Below are 16,597 nucleotides of genomic sequence, written 5' to 3' on the forward strand. Positions count from 1 at the left end.
ACTTGGCTCAGACCTTGGCACTATGCTTAAAAATACTGGCATAAAACCAGATCGAATAAAAAAAAAAACCCCAAAACATCTACCCAGCTCACCTGGAGGATTTGAATGTGACCCTGGCTGTACCTACATCACCTGCAAGTACTGCTTCTCTCTCACACAGCCAAGCAACTCCTCAACCTACCAAAAGGACCTGCATGGAACGATCTATATGCCTTGAGGAACCTGATCACCCTAATCACTCACTGCTGGGACTTCAGAGACACTAATCATCATGGAGGAGAAGTTGCTGCCTGGGAATAACCAGGAATAACAACGTCTTTTAAACAAGTTTAAAAGTTTAAAAGTTTAAACACTCCTCTTTCCCACTGCATGAGTTATGTCTGTCTCAGCATTAAGCAGTGCCAAACAGATCTTTGATCCACAAAGCAGGAAGATTTTATCGCTGGGTGGGCAAATATCCCTCTGGACATGACTAGGTCTTCTCCTGGTACACACACAACAGTGCATGTGTCCTTCAGGCTTAATCCTGTCAGTGTAAAACTGGCTTTGGATCTGGATCCAGTGTTACAGCAATCCTTCTGGGGCACAAGGGAACAGCCGGGATTCTTGGGGCTGTACAATTTTAAAGTCACCTTTCACCCGAGGATCCTGAAGCTTCCATGAATTTCAGTGAATGCTTTGTAAATGAGTGTTGATGCTTTGGACCTAATTTAGGTATTCCCTGTCCTTGCAGTCTCTGAGGGTGGAGGTCATGCGTGAACCACAGGCCATCAGTATGGTATTTAGGGAGAGGAGTGCTGGGGAAGGAGGGCAGGAAGCCATTCAGAGAATCCCCGCGGCTGGCATCAATGTCAGTTTTTCAGCTGTTTCAGTCTGGCGACTACAAACATGCCACAAAGAGCAATGACTTACGGGTGTGCTGGCCCCTCGGGCTACCGGTCCTTCAAAAGAAAGCAACCAAACTAGTAGAAATCTGCAGAGACTGGAAGACAAGGAGAGAAAGAGAAGCCCAGTTTAAGGAGCCTTGTAGCTTCTGCTGGGATTTTGGCTGCAGACAAATAGACGGCATGGCTGGAGATGTTCTTAGAAGGAGGTGACCCAGGCAGGGGGAGGGACAGCCCTAAGGGGTCATGGGTGATCCACAGCTGGTGCAGAGAGAGCAAGTAAGGACAAAGGACCAGCAGAAGGAAACCACCATGCACTGATCCAGACCTCCTGCTCCATTGCCACCCCACCAAAGGGGCTGGGAGGGCTGGAGTGCAATGCATGGGGACAACATGAGACTAGGACAGAGGAGAAGAGATGTTGGAGTGATGAAAAATCAGGGGCAGAGGGAGGAATGGCGTTTCCCTAAATGTTTTTTAAATTATTTTTTTCTCCACATTGCATGAATTAATTATCAAAAGTGTATGTTAGTTGGTCATAAATTAAATTAGGTGAAAATCCCCAGGTCGAAACTGTTTTGCTCCCCATAGAAACTCCTTGCTTCCTCGGTCTGTTTTTTGGTCCCCGCTTCTTGCATGTGCTGTTCCTGGCCATGCACCCGTGGAGACATGTTTTGCTTTCAGATGTGGATTTCCACCAGTTGGGCTTTCCCTGCACCCATGTTTCTCAACATATGGTTCAAAGGCGGCTTTGGGCATTCAACTTATTTTCAGCCTGCTTCTAATGTGGCACGCGGGGCTGCCTTGATGTGTGATATCACAGAATCATTTCAGCAGCTCTTGCAGCATCAGAGGGAATGGAGACATTGGTGAGACATTGGTGTGGTGGGAAGCCATCTCTGGGTCCTGCCCTACCACAAACAGGGTCCTGTCTCAGGGTCTCCACAGCCAAGTGATAGCTTCTCTCCCACTCCGAAGTCTGACCTGGCCCTCAAGGGACGAGGGACATCTTACTGCAGAGATGGGGAGAGACCAGAACAGATGGGGAGCACCTGGGGTGGGCACCCAGCATCCGTTTCAAAAGGACCTCTTCAGAAAGCCCTGCCTAGCTGCAGTCTCACACCAGGACTCCCTCAGCATGTGAGCCAGATGTGGACCTGCCAGGCAGCCTGGTGCTCCGGACACAGTCCCATTGCATAATCCAACAGATGGTTCCCATCCTTTGCAAGCAAAGATATCGCATCTGTGTGCCTGAAATGGGGTGGCTTTTCTGCTCTGAGGCCTCTCGTCATCATCACAGTGCAAAAAGGAACAAGAAGACCTGAGTGGAGGCTTGCTTTTGATAACGCAGAGGTGAACCAGTGAAGCACCTTGCCCTCTGAACACTGCTTTGTGATTACTGCATCCTTTACCCTACTTGGGGTCTCTGCACCTCGCTCGCAGTGCTGTGACTGAGAGCAGAAGGTGGGGGAAGCACACCCAGCAGGATGAGACCTCTGGTAGAGCTAGAGAAGAAATTTCAGGGAATGCCAGGTACTTGGGGTGGTTGGATGGGCCTCCCAGAGATGCTGGCAGTAATTAATTGCTTGAGTTTTGTAAAAAGAGACAGGGAAAGTCTGCTGGGACACTGGCCAGCAGCTTAGGTAGAACGGAAATCATTCCCTGCCTTCCTTCTTCTGCAGTGAGGGTTTCCTCCAGCTCTGAGAGGCAAGAGTTAATCCTGGTCTTCTGAAGCTGAAGATGAGAGAGGGAGAATGACACAAGATTGCCCACTGGTTTGTGAAACCTCCCAGGACACAACTTGGCTACAAACCCCCCAGCTGCAGGGCAGCTTCTGAAGTCTGTTCAGCAGGCTGGAGAGCCAGAGGTCCTTGGAGAAGAGGAGCTGTTGCTTACTAACAGCTTGGTCAGGAATCTGGTGAGTCATCCCAGGGAGTCTGCTGCAGGAGTTGTGCAAGGGGGGAAGAAAGCAAAGGTCTGAACCAAGCCCTGATGTAAATCCCGATCTGCTGAGGGATGGAAACCTAGCTTGATTTCTGATGATGCATGATTTTTAGTTAGTTTAACCTGAGAACTCATAAGAGCGCCTGTGCTGGGTCAAACCAGAAGTCTTCCTCACCTGGGATCCGCTCTCCAGCTGTGGTTGTGCCTCTCTGCACAGCTGGCAGAGCCCCCCAGAAGAGCCCTCAGGGGGTCCGGGAGAATCAGAGACAGCCTTGGAAGAGGCTGCCAGGACTGCGCCAGCCTCACGGCGCTGGGAGCCCTCCTGCTGCCTCCTCCACCTGCTCCAGGGAAGGAGACATGTCTTGAATCAAATAAGCACCAAAGAATTTCATATCTGAACAATGGTGATCATGCTCTTGACTTGTTATCACTTCACACTCTTTTTGACAAACCCCACAAACTGATCTTGCCATGTTTTAGTAACAAGCAAAATAAAAAATCAACTTTACTACGTTATAAGGAGTTGCAGTGAAAGTGGCACAATCTGGGTATGTTTTGCAAAGTTTAATGATGCTTTCTATTATGTTTTATCGAAAAGAGACACTTTTATGTGTAGTTTGGAAAGGATGCCTCTCAATGTCAAACTCTGCTTACAACAGCACGACCCCGTCCATGGTTTTCTTGACTGGCATCCTTGGGCTGGAAGATACGCAGCCCTGGATTTCCATCCCATTCAGCAGTGTTCACCATAGCCCTCTTTGGGAGCAGCACCCTCTTGTACATGATGAAGACAGAGCCATCTCTCCACAAGTCCATGTTTTATTTCCTGTCCATGCTGGCTGTCATTGACTTGGTGGTCTCCCTGACCACTGTGGCCAAAATGCTGAGCATCTTCTGGTTCAGTGCCCAGGAGATCACCTTCAGTGCCTGCCTTGTGCAGATGTTTTTCTTCACATTTTCTCAATCATGGAGTCGGTGGAGCTGCTGGCCATGGCTTTCAACAAGTATGTTGGCATCTGCAACCCCCTGAGCTACAAGTCCATCCTGATCATCTCCCTGGTAGTCAAGAATGGGCTGCTGGCTCTAAAGAGGACAGCTGGGCTCATGTTGCCTCTGCCTTTTCTCCTGTCTCCTGCCGTACTGCTGCTCCCACATCATTTCCCACTGCTACTGCAAACACATGGTGGTGGTGGAACTGGCCTGTGCCAACACCATGGTCAGTAACATCATCGTGGTTCTCTTCATTCTGGAATTGAAGCTGTTGTTCATCGGGCTTTCCTACCTCAGGACCTTGAGGACCATCTTGAGCTTGGCGTTGAAGGAGGACAGACTGAAGGTATTGGGGACCTGCCTCTCCCACATCTGCGTCATCCTGGTCTTCTACACCCCTGTGGTTCCCTCATCAGTCATCCACAGGTTTGGTTGCCACATTGCCTCTCACATGCGCACCTTTATGGCTAATTTCTACGTCCCTTCCTCCCCCATGGTGTATGGTGTCAAAAACAAGCAGATCCATGACCGGGTGCTCATTGCATTTTTCTCTCAAGAGAATATAAATTCTCACATATCCCATCTACAGGAGCCTGTACGGATATTCATACAACTGCACATGCAAATTGCAGCCTACGATGGGACACAGAAATTAACCCTGGACACATAACTCTGCAGCAAGTGCGTGATCCACTTAAAACAACACCCACCTCTTCTCCTGAATCTTTCCAAGTTTGACGCTTGAGCATTGTGAGAGGATTGTACATATGTGCTGAAAACGGTAGCATTTCAGCTCATCACTGCCTGCAGCAAGCAGCAAAGCCTGCTTGGCAGATTGAGGAGGGTGCTACATCCAGAGGTCAGCCTATGCAGAACTTGAAAATTTTCGGAGAGTTTGGCTTTGACGTCAAACTGGGCTTGGGCTGATAGTGAGCCAGAGGTAAATAACCTTCTTGTTTGAGCTCCCCAGGCTGCATTTCTTCTCTTTTTGTGTGCTAAGGAAATGAGCCGATGGCCTGCAGGTTCTCTCCAAAGAGCTGTGGATGCTGCTGGACCATCTAACTGCGGTGGGTGGGGGAAAGAAGGGCCAAACCATCTTGGGTTGGCAGGCAGCTGGGAGCGGGGTGAGGGTCAAGATGCTAGCCCTCGCTGCCAGGAGAGGGGATGGGTGGTGGGTGATGTCCGCTCCTCGGGCACATGGCACTGGCACAGCAGCCCGGAGCCCCGCGCCTGATCCCAGCCTTTCGGCTAGAACGCAATGGCCGATGACGCGTCTGCCCAGCGGATGGTTGCTCAGGTTTTCCAGCGTGAGCTCTGAGGACAGTCTCAGTAAGGGTAAGGTTAAACCTTCCGCATGCACCCTATCCCCCCTCAACAGCAAAGGCAGAGCACTGCCCCCTTCCTCCACCCCTGTTTGCAGTGGGGGGCTCAGGGGACCAGCTCCCAGGGTCACGGGGAGGAGCTCAGACACTTGTGAGCACTGGTTTTTTAGCTCTCTTTTCAGTTGTGATTGTCCTCATATGACTTAGACGTGATTTCTGTTGCCTGAGTTATTTATTGATGTGCTAGGCTGCTGTAAATCTGATTCATAGATCTGTGCTGCAAATAGAGCACAAAAAAAAGAATGAAATCCATACTATTTCTACTGAATTAATGTATCTACTTCTTTTATTTTCTCCAAGCCTTAGAATAAGAAATGTGTTTTTCTGCATAGCTGGCATATTTATAAATCTGGACTATTACAAAAGGAGATTCCTGTTCACAGTGTCTAATGAATTTATGTGTCACAAGAACGGAGTCTGGCCTGTTTTACTGGTATATCTATAGCTGTTGCATCCCTGACCCGGCTTTTGCAATCGCAGCCCAGCGGGTAAGAAACCCCCATGTCCAGCAAGCTCACGTTGTACGTGGTGGCTCGTCACCCCCACTGCCATGAGGGTCACAGGGTCTTGTGGGGTCTCTGTTTGCTTCCCCCAGGCTGTCCTCAGCAGTTCTTCTTCCACTGATAAGAGATCTAAGGAAGGGTGTGATTTGGGATATTACAAAGCTTTTTATGAAACCACGATACCCAGGGTAGCAGAGATGAGAGATTATGGGAGAACTTTTGTAATTCTTCATAGTGATAAACGAGACAGTAAAATTCAGTACAGTTTCATTAAAACTGCAGTGCTCTGGCAAAGCACATCCCTGTTTTTGCATAGACGATGTTGTGCTATGAGCTGCCCGTTCCCACTCAGAAATGGGCATCTTGCAGTTATGACTGGTGAGTCCTTGAAAGCATCAGAGTGGTACCCAGTCAATTCTTCACTCCAGACTCCCCTCCTCGTCATCACCGCGGGTTTTGCTCACTCCCCTCAGCAAGGCGATGACTGGTGCAGGTCAGGGTCAGTACACAGCAGTTTCTCTCCGTCACTCCTTCCTTCTCACTCATTTCCAATTCTCCATCATCGTCTGACCCACAGCTGCAGTCTCTTTAGGTCTGTACCTGCTCCAGTGTGGGTCCTTCATGGATGGCAACCCCTTTAGGGTCTGTCTGTCATGGGCTTCTTCATGGTTACAGTCTCTTTGGGGCTGTACCTGCTCCAGTGTGTGTCCTTCACAGGCTGCAACCCCTTCAGGGTCTACCTGTCATGGGCTTCCTCACGGGTGCAGTCCCTTTGGGGCTGTACCTGCCCCAGTGTGGGTCCTTCATGGATGCAGTCCCTTCAGGGGTGTTCCTGCTCTGGTGTGGGTCCTCCACAGCCCACAGTCCCTTCAGTGGGAGTTCTTCTACCACCACGAAGCACCTCTACTGCTCTGACCTTGAAGTTCCCCTTGCTGTTCCTCACTCTTTTTGTTCACTCCTCCCCTCTCAGTCAGACATTTTCTGACCTTTCCTAAACATGTTTTCACAGAGGCAGCACAAACTCCCCTGGCTGGCTCAGCTTCGGTGCACGATGGGTCTGATGCTGATCCAGCTGGAACCATCTGTGTCCAGCGCAGGACAGCCCCGCACCTCCCTCCTGGGCACCCCCGGACCCCCCTCCGCCACCCAGATCTTACCACCTACACCCAGTACGCCTCCCGAAAAATATCTTGAGCAGCAATTTACAAATATTGGTTTGCTTTGTGCTGTGTGGACAATGAATTAATTTGTTCCAAATTCAGAAAATGAAGCTCTTAATCAGATTTGTGCTAGAAATTTATGCTTCCACAAAGCGGTATTTATCTGTTCCTTCCAAAAATAATTTTCTAAATTACAGGCAGTGAATAAATGCAAGAAGAAGACGACCAGTGAAAAAGTTAATAGTGGATGAAAATGTTTTGTAGTGTCTCTCTGTCTGTCTCACTCACCGCCGTTCTGGGATGCGCTGCAAGGAAAGGAACAAGTCCCAGATAAATCTTAGCTCCTGAAGGGCCCTGACTGCATCCATAAAGCCATCAACCTCCTGAGCTTGTGTAACCTTTTATTACAGTACTAGTGCTTGTTGCACAAAGTATATTTGCTCATCAGTTTGCAGTCATAAATTATTGTTATTTGTGCTGTGATAGTGACTGAGAGCCTGCCAAGGGCTAAGGCAGCATGCTGCAGGGTCAAAGCGAAGGAGCACATTCCCCATCCCCAAAGCTACCAATCTAAGTCAAGAAAAGTCAAGAGCTGGGTGCAGTTCAATGGGCAGTTCTGTCATCAGAAATTTTAATTGAAATCAGGATCCTCTTCTGTATCTGCTTGGTCCTCACCCCGTAGATCATGGGGTTGAGCACAGTGGGCACCAGGATGTAGATGTTCCCCATGGTGATATGCACCAGTGGAGCCAGGTCCTTCCCAAACCTGTGCACCACGGACAGCCCAATCAGGGGCACGTAGAAGGCCGGGACCACGCAGATATGGGCAACGCAGGTGCTGAATGCCTTGAGCCTCTCCTTCCACAACACCAGCCGCAAGACAGCCTTGAGGATCAGGATGTAGGAGAGGCAGATGAGGACGGCGTCCAACCCCATGACCAGCAGGATGGCGGTGAGGCCGTACACCACACTGGGGGTGGTGTTGGCGCAGGCCAGGTTCATCACGTCCTGGTGCAGGCAGGAGTGTGACTGCAGAAGGGAAGGGGCAGAGCAGGACTTGGTTCTGCTTCTCCTCTGGAACCAGGTGGTGCTCTGTCAGTCCTGGAATATTAAGTGTGTTTATTTTTTATACTGAAAATACATCACTAACATGAGAGCTGCACTGTAGTGTCCCCAGATCAATGCTTTTACAGTGTGAAACGACTGTACGTGCTATCCAGAGTCACAGTCACTGAGGCTGGCAGGGACCTCTGGAGATCGTCCTGTCCAACCTCCCTGCTCAGGCTGGGTCACACGGAGTAGGTTGTCCAGGACCGTGTACACCTTGGTTTTATATTTTTCCAAGGATGGAGACTCTACAGCTTCTCTGGGCAACCTGTGCCAGTGTTTGATTAACCTCATCATAAAAAAAAAATTAAAAAAATGTTCTGTTTAATTGGAATCTCCTGTTTTTTTCTAGTTTTTGCCCATTGCCTCTTGTTCTTTCACTGGATACCACTGAGAAGAATTTGTCTTTGTTGTCATGACTCCATCCCACCAGGTATCATACACATTAAGAAGGCTCACCCACGCACAGAATCTCTTTGCCAAGGGAAATACTCCCTCAACAGGGACAATCCCTCCCTTAAGGAGCTTGAGACTCAAAGAGGCCAATAGTTGGACTCGTAACTCTTGGTACAGTGTTGATACAGCCCACAGGACCAACAGCAGGCGAGCATTCTGTGGGTGATTTATCGTCTACTTTTGAAGCAACTGGGATGAGTTGGTCAGCAGGACTACTTCATGTACTAGTCATCCCCTTTGCTGTACCCTCCTGAACTGCTGTTTGGGGCGCAGAGTTGGGTCCTCACTGCTGAAAAATAATTATTTTTTAAAATAATTGCCCTTAATGAGACATCACCTAGGTACTAATGGTGACCTGCTCCCTGTAACCCACCTGAGCAATTTCTACGTTTGGCAAAATCCTCCCTTCTGCTTTTCTGTCCTGTGCCATTGCCCTGCAATGGTGAGGGGGTGATTCATCTAGACTTCCCTCAACCGTCCTGCTTTCAACCGCAGATCAAACGTCACAAACCCTCTGAAGATGCTATTCCTCCTTCATCCCTTTTACACAGTAAGCCATCTCCCAAATCCTCACTCCTCCATGCCTCTAAGCCCCAAACACCTCTCTGCCATTGCACCCTGCCCTGCCCCATGCAGAGCATCCTCCACGTCCACCTTCCCCTGGTGTCCCAACCAGGCTGGGTCTGTGGCCCAGGCTAAGGACAGACCTCCAGAGAATTGCTCTGTACTTCACCAACGCACATCACAGTGGGACACAATAAGGGGCCGATGCTAAAATAGATAATTTTAAAAAATAACAACCTACGTCCCAGTTTCTGTGGGTTTGCCTCTTTGCAGTCCTCCAAGCATCCAGCCCAGGACACACTGTCACTTTCCCGCCTGAGACAACAAGGACACGAACACCCGTCCCACCGTGGTCATCCCTCAAGTGATTAAGACTGGATTGCGCTGCAGGGGGTTGTGGTTTGACACAAAGCTACTGACGACCGTCATCAGCAACACAGATATCTCCATGAGCAAGACTGAGTGGATGAGAAAGTTTGAGGGAAACAAGCATCGCAGATGACTTCCCGGTGCTTAAACCAGAGTACGCCCAGCACTATATATCCTGAAGACAGACAGACAGAACGATGGACAACATCGCCAAGAAATAGTACATGGGCTTTGGTCCTGTCTCACTGCACAGAAGATGAGGAGGCGTTGCCATGACTCACAGGGAGACAGACAGAGTTTCGAGAAGTTTCCAACCCTGGGAAACCTGTTGGGGGAAAAACGCTAACTAAAGCTGATGTTCTTGAATGTTGACATGACCTCCATGCAGATTTGCTTGAGCTCCTAAGCCTTGAAGTGAAGAATGATATTTATCACCTATGCTATTATAGTCGGCAACAAGAATTTAGAAGCAAGAATGAAGCACAGAGAAGCATCAGTGTATCCTGCTTTGAATTCCCGGCTCAGGCTCAGCCCTGCCCCTCTGAAGTCAGTGGAAATATTTGCACTGACTCTAGCAGGAAAGGAGAAGCGCCGCTGTATTTCAAATTCCCAGCACAATCCTGGACCAGCTTACACTATTACCACCTGCAATAGCATTCACAGACTCACACCCCTTTGTGCTGGGCGCCGAACAGTTGCCACAGCTGAAACCATCTGCAGGCCTGAAGGTCTCCTGATGGGGTCTGTCACGGACACGGACACATGGTGTTTGTGGAGGAAGGAGGTGGTGGCAAATGCTTTGTCCCGTTGCAAGCACACAAGTTATCTTACACTGAGCAGAAGTCTCGAAGGTAATGGTAAAAAACTGCCTTGCCAAGTCCAAAGTGAGCATGTTTCTGCTTAGTCTAAATCCTGTAGTTTCTGTGTTCGTAGTATAGTTTGTCAATTTGGGCATCTCCCAACCCCACGCTCGCAGCGGGGGCACAAGGTATGCTATGGCAACAACAGGGAAATTTCAAGCTGGTAAATATATTCACAAAATGCCATCTGGGAATAGTTTCTTTCCTCCCACAGTCCTGACAAAGACCTGCCTGACAAGCAAAGCAGTCAGAGCCTTTCTCAGGGTATTTTGCATCATCTGAGCTACAGAAAGTGTCGGAGGGACCGCTCTAGCCCCCAGAAAATGCTGAGAACTTCTGCTTGGCTTCAGCTTTGCTCACTGTGAGCTGAACTACATCATGTCTGGAAGGGAACACAGCCCCGAGGAGTGACCGTGCTCGTCTGACGCCCACAGCTCGTTACGCTGCAGCAACTCAGCATCTGAGCTCAGGCTCCTGGTATTTGGCGACAGTTTGGGGTAAGGCCGGGGCAAATCCTGACAATCACAAAAAGTGCAGTGCTGCAGATGGCAGAGGGAACCTCAGATAAAACCAGATTGCAGGATAACAGAGAAGTCACGCATCAACGATGGAGGAGATCCTGGAGACAAAACCCAAGGGCTTCCCAAGGCACCCACAGACCTGCACTTCCCACTGCAGAACAGTTCAGATTCCTTCCATTCATTGTGTATTAGGCTTAAGTCAGTTAGAATCATAAAATCATAGAACGTTCTAGGTTGGAAGGGACCTTTCAGATCATCGAGTCCAACCATCAACCCACCACTGACAAACCCACCACTAACCCATGTCCCTCAGCACCACGTCTGCCCAACTTTTAAATCCCTCCAGGGATGTGTCCCAGCCAGGCTCAGTGCTGCTGACAAGGGACAAGCCACAGGCTGCCCTGTTTTATAGGACACCCTTGCCTGTCCTGGGGGCAGAGCACCGTTGCTGGAAGAACCCAGCTGCTCCAGGTGATTTTGCCTGTGCACGCAGCTCTGCACCATGAAGTGATTCTTGGTTTTCTCCCCACCACACCAAAACATTCACCTCCTGGACAGGCTCCTTGAGGCCCAGGAGAGAAAAGCGGCTGAGCTGCCCGGCTCGAAGGGTCGTCATCAGTGGGAGGCCAGTCACTAGTGTGACTAGTGAGTCAATACTGGGACCAGTACTGTTTAATTTCTTCATTATTGACCCAGCTTATGGGGCAGAGTGCACCCTCAGCAAGTCTGCAGATGGAACAAAACCAGGGGTGGCTGACCATGCCCCTTAATTCTCCTCCAGCCTCCTGCTGTTTTCATTTCAGGAGGGGTCCGGTCTGCTTTAGGCAGCCCTCAGCAATCCCTCTTCAAGACTCTCCCAATTTCCTTTCTAACTCAAGTAAATAATTTGAATCCACAGCAACCTTCAGCAAGGAGTTCCTCTGATCCTCTGATCCATATGGACACCATCAGACCATGGCAAGTTCTTGTCCCCTCCCTCCTTGCCACCAGCCAGAGAGTGTCACAGCTTTCTACAAGGATGTTGACCAAAGGGTAAGGAAACGCACACAGCCCGAGGCTCCCCACAGTCACGGACAAAGGGATCTCTGCACTACCCACCACCTCTGTACCCCATGATGGTCCTACGGGCAGCTGGAAGCTCCCCACTGCCATGGACATAGGGAGCATCACACCACCCACCATCTCTGTATCCCACCACCACCCATCTCCATGTGAAATTCATCACAGAATCAAAAAAATTCTCAAAATAAAGTTTCTGATTATGAATCCCTTGGCTGGTTCTTTTGGCTTGGGCTGGTTTTGGGAAACTTTGGGGGATTTTTCTTATTGTCCTTGTTTCCTTGTATTCTTTCTTTCTTTCTTTCTTTCTTTCTTTCTTTCTTTCTTTCTTTCTTTCTTTCTTTCTTTCTTTCTATCTAAATATGATATATGCACGTACAAATATACATATATAAAAGGTACCTATGTATAAAGGGGGGAGCTGCACGGAGGCACCCTGGGGTGGGGGGTAGAAGACATAGAAGGCACAAGGGTTGGGTGTCTTCACTTTACAGAATGCAAAAGTTTCACAGAGCAGGGCAAAAGTGTGGAATTTTCTGAATACACACTTTTTGTAATTTTTTTTTTTTTTACAGCCAGTGCCCCAAAGCTGCCTTCACCCCCATTTTTGCACTCTGCCATCTTTTCAGAGACAGGAAAGCCTACTTGTGTACAGTCCCATGGGGCTCACACCCCGTGAAGAGCAAAGAAATCAGCTGTGACTCCCTGGGTGAGACCCGTGGGGTTTGCTCTGGCTGATTAAATACGTCGTTCCAGCTCTTTGCCCGGTGCTGCCTGCAGCACTGTGCACAGCCAGGGCTGGTCCTAGTCCCCAGCCCTGTCCTCTGCTGTCTCCGGGGGTAAGTACAGGGTGGGCTGCCTGAAGATGGCAGGATTGAGATGTTCTCCCCCTGCAAGGACAATTTGTTTGAGGGCTTGCGTTAAAACAAGAATTTACAGAAGTCTCTGGCAAAAACAACAAACCAGCATATTAGAAAAGTGCTAAGATGGCAAATTGCTCTGTTAAATATTAATTTCCATCTGATATATACGACGGGCTTGATACAGAGGGGGCCTACAAGAAAGCTGGGGAGGGACTCTGGGTGAGGGAGGGGAGCCATGGGACGAGGGGGAAGGGGTTTCCACTGCAAGAGGGGAGACTGAGCTGAGATCCTGGGCAGAAATTCTTGGCTGTGAGGGCAGTGAGCCCCTGGCCCAGGTTGCCCAGAGAAGCTGTGGCTGCCCCATCCCTGGAGGGCTTCAAGGCCAGGTTGGCCAGGGCTTGGAGCAAGCTGGGCTGGTGGGAGGTGTCCCTGCCCAGGGCAGGGGGTGGCACTGGGTGGCCTTTAAGGTCCCTTCCCACCCAAACCATTCTGTGATTCTATGATGCTGTGATATGAAAAGCCACCCTAAAAATTGACCTTGATCAATAATTAAAAAATTTCCTCATTCTCTCAAGTGCTACATGAATAGGACATATAAGTTTATTTCTATAATGACTTTGCTCCCCACAGGAGCAAAGGGGGTTCTTCAGCTCCTCAGCTATAGGTTCTGTACATCCTCCTTTACCTCTTTCACCATCCCAGTTCTTTTCTCCCAATGTCTTTCAGGCCTGACCCTTTAGCCATGTGAAAACTTGATTTTTTTTTTTCTTTTTTTTTTCTGATAGCAGATAGGAGTCTGAGGGCGCGTGCGCGTGCAGACAAATTCTGGGACAAACCTCAACCAATTTGTGCTCCTCAGTTACGCAAAACGTGTTCATTTCCAGCTGAACAGAGACACGCACTTTTTCCCTGACCCGCTGCGGCAAGCGGCGAGGACGCGCTGCTGTGACCGCGGCTCAGCTGGTGCTTTTAAGATGCACTAAATTCAACCACGTTTTGCAGAGAAGCCCGTTTGGAATGTTTCTCTGGAAATCTCCCCCGCGTGCCCCAGCCCCCCGTTGCTGAGTGTCGCAGCTGATGGCTCGTGCTCCCGGGGTGGTGAGGCTGCCCAGCAAAGCAGGCGGCTTCCAGAGTGCTTAAATGGAGACCTGGTGTTTGCTGTTGGGTTTTCTAATGGCCTCGGGCAGACGAACCACCACTTCAGGTGCTCGGTCTTATTTGAGCCTCCGAATTTCTTCCTTTCCATTTAACCTTTTTGGCAGCTGTAAAGGACAAATCTATTTTCCTTCCGTCAGGGTTAGTTTGGTTAATTGACCTGCAGGTTTAGCTGATAAAGCTCCCTAAAACGTTACACGTTTTGCCATACTTAAACAGAAAGGGAAGAAATCAATACAGAATCACATATAATGGGGCTATTTCTCACCTCAGAGTGAGACGTTATCTCTTGTGGTCTGACCACACTCAGCTCGGCACAAACATTGACCTTTCTCTGCCTTTGTCTCTCACCCTCTCCGTCCCTACTTCCCTCTCCCATCCAGGTGCTTCAGCCTTGGTGGCACCGGCATGACCAGTGCTGCTCCTCTTGCTGTTCCCAGGGCTGGTTTCCAGGTCTCCATCCCACTTTTCCTTCTCACCCAGGCAGGAGCACCCTGTCCCCAAGCTCTTGCCCTGCCTGTGAGACTGAGAAGCTTTCAGGCACCTCCCAAAGGGCTGAGCACCAAATGTCCCGAAAATTTGGGTAATTAAATGTTGGGGTCTACAACTAGGGGGGACTAAATGGTGCACTGCTCTTTCCTCGTTCTCTGCTGCTATGTACAGCCCAGAGAGTGACCCCAGGACTGGTCCACTGTGGCTTTTCATAGAATCATAGAATCACAGAATGGTTAGAGTTGGAAGGCACCTTAAAGATCATCTCATTCCACCCCCCTGCCCTGGGCAGGGACACCTCCCACCAGCCCAGGTCGCTCCAAGCCCCGGCCAACCTGGCCTTGAACCCCTCCAGGGATGGGGCAGCCACAGCTTCTCTGGGCAACCTGGGCCAGGGGCTCACCGCCCTCACAGCCAAGAATTTCTGCCCGAGATCTCAGCTCAATCTCCCCTCTTGCAGTGGAAAACCCTTCCCCCCTCGTCCTATCATCATCATTCCTTGGTTGATGTGATGGATATGCATGAGGGCAGCTATGTACAGGGGTTTCTTAGCTCTCAAGAGCTACCGTTGTATCTGGGTTGTGTGGGGTCTTATAGCAGGGCTTTTATTCCAAGACACTATTATTTCCAGACCCTCGGACCATCAGTGTGTGAGATGTCATCTTCCAATAGGACTGTGTCCAGTCCCCTGACCTTCATCCTCACCGGCATTCCTGGTCTGCTGATGAGCAGCTATTGGATGGCGTTGCCTCTCTGCTGCCTGTACCTCCTCATGCTCCTGGGGAACTGTACCTTGCTCTGGATGATAAAGACAGACCACAGCCTCCATACACCGATGTACTATTTCCTCTCCATGCTGTCCTTGGCAGACCTGGGCTTGTCTCTCTCCACCCTGCCCACCATGCTGGCCATTTTCTGGTTCGAGTCCACCTCCCTCTGTTTTGAGGCGTGCATCGTCCAGATGTACTTCATCCATTCCTTCTCTGCCATCGAGTCTGGGGTGCTGGTGGCCATGGCTTTTGACCGCTTTGTTGCTATTTGCTACCCTTTGCACTACAACTCTGTCCTGACGAGCTCCCTGATAATGAAGGCAGGGGGAGTGATCTTCATGCGGGGCATCTGTGTGGTGCTACCCGTTGTTGTCCTTATTAAGAAGATGCCTTTTTGCAGGTCCCATGTCCTGTCTCACTCCTTCTGCCTGCACCAGGACATGTTGAGGCTGGTTTGTGGGGATGTCAAGGTTAACAGCTTGTACGGGCTGACCGCGGTGATACTCACCAAGGGGCTGGACTCCCTGACCATCCTCCTGTCTTACACGATGATCATCAGGACTATCTTGAACATCGTATCCCAGGAAACACAAGCCAAAGCCTTTAGCACATGCATCTCCCACCTCTGTGCCATCCTGATCTTTTACATCCCGCTCATTGGCTTGTCCATCATCCACAGGTTTGGGAAGCACCTGCCCCCCCTCGCTCACACACTCCTGGCTGATGCCTACCTCCTGGTGCCCCCTGTCCTGAACCCGCTGGTGTACAGCTGGAAAACCAAGCAGATCCGCAGGCGGATCCTCATCCTGCTCTGCCGGAAAGTGCCCCAGCAGCAGGTCTAGTCCCAGAGTGGCAGTGCCCCAGAGCCAGCCTCCTCCTTCCTTTCCTCTCCAGACTGGTTGCTTATGGGCAATGTCGTCTCCTGGGGAAAATCACTCATGCTCCTTCAATTTCCAGGAGAAACGTGTCACCTCTTCTGCAATACAGCGTTTTTACTCTCCATGGAGGGATAGATTATGGCAATTCACATTATTCCACCTCTCAATTTGGGTTGCGCCAGTTCTCAGAAAGTCTGCAAGAGGGCAGAGCTGGTGTGGCCGTGTGATTAAGTTGTCCTCCCTGCAGGTGGGGAGAGACAAGGCTGCTGAGAGCGGGCTTTCGTCAAGGGTTTCACTGCTAACAGCAGTTTTGGTCTCTGATGAAGTGCAAACAGTGTTGCCAGACTTGTGCTTTTAATTACAATATCCCTATATGGGTCCATTATATCGAGCTGTCAGTCCCCAGAGTTATGTGACCACATCACGCTCCTCCACTTTCATTGTACAAATATTATGATTCACATCTTTATAGGTATGGAGACAGGAACTAATGGCTTGTGGACTGTAACCTAAGGACACAAACCCAGAAAACTGAGCGCAGTCTCAGGGTCTGCAAGGGGAGTGTATGGTTTTTACTGTCTCATGATACCATCTGCTCTGCCTCTAACTGATGGGAACATCACAAAAATCTTTCCCCACC

The 16,597-nt window shown here is 49.9% G+C and overlaps 3 protein-coding genes across 3 annotated transcripts in view; 2 read left to right on the plus strand and 1 right to left on the minus strand.

Annotated features, from left to right (window-relative positions):
* The first annotated feature begins 3,464 nt into the window (after positions 1 to 3,464).
* Positions 3,465 to 4,488, plus strand: LOC134513248 (olfactory receptor 52K1-like). The gene is given in 4 exon segments (XM_063329667.1): positions 3,465 to 3,565; positions 3,567 to 3,775; positions 3,778 to 3,958; positions 3,960 to 4,488. Coding segments are annotated over 4 exon segments (1,020 nt in total).
* Positions 4,489 to 7,466: 2,978 nt separating this feature from the next.
* The window catches only part of LOC134513320 (olfactory receptor 51E2-like), a 109,426-nt gene continuing 100,295 nt past the window's right edge, over positions 7,467 to 16,597 (minus strand). Inside the window, 1 exon segment of the mRNA XM_063329826.1 lies at positions 7,467 to 7,892. Coding sequence (XP_063185896.1) covers positions 7,467 to 7,892 — 426 coding nt within the window.
* On the plus strand, positions 14,965 to 15,921 carry LOC134511251 (olfactory receptor 51H1-like). The gene has a single exon (XM_063324909.1). It carries the CDS (start codon positions 14,965 to 14,967, stop codon positions 15,919 to 15,921), a length of 957 nt encoding a protein of 318 aa, XP_063180979.1.

The sequence above is a fragment of the Chroicocephalus ridibundus genome, chromosome 1 (genome assembly GCF_963924245.1).
Source record: "Chroicocephalus ridibundus chromosome 1, bChrRid1.1, whole genome shotgun sequence".
Classification (NCBI taxonomy): Eukaryota; Metazoa; Chordata; class Aves; order Charadriiformes; family Laridae; genus Chroicocephalus; species Chroicocephalus ridibundus.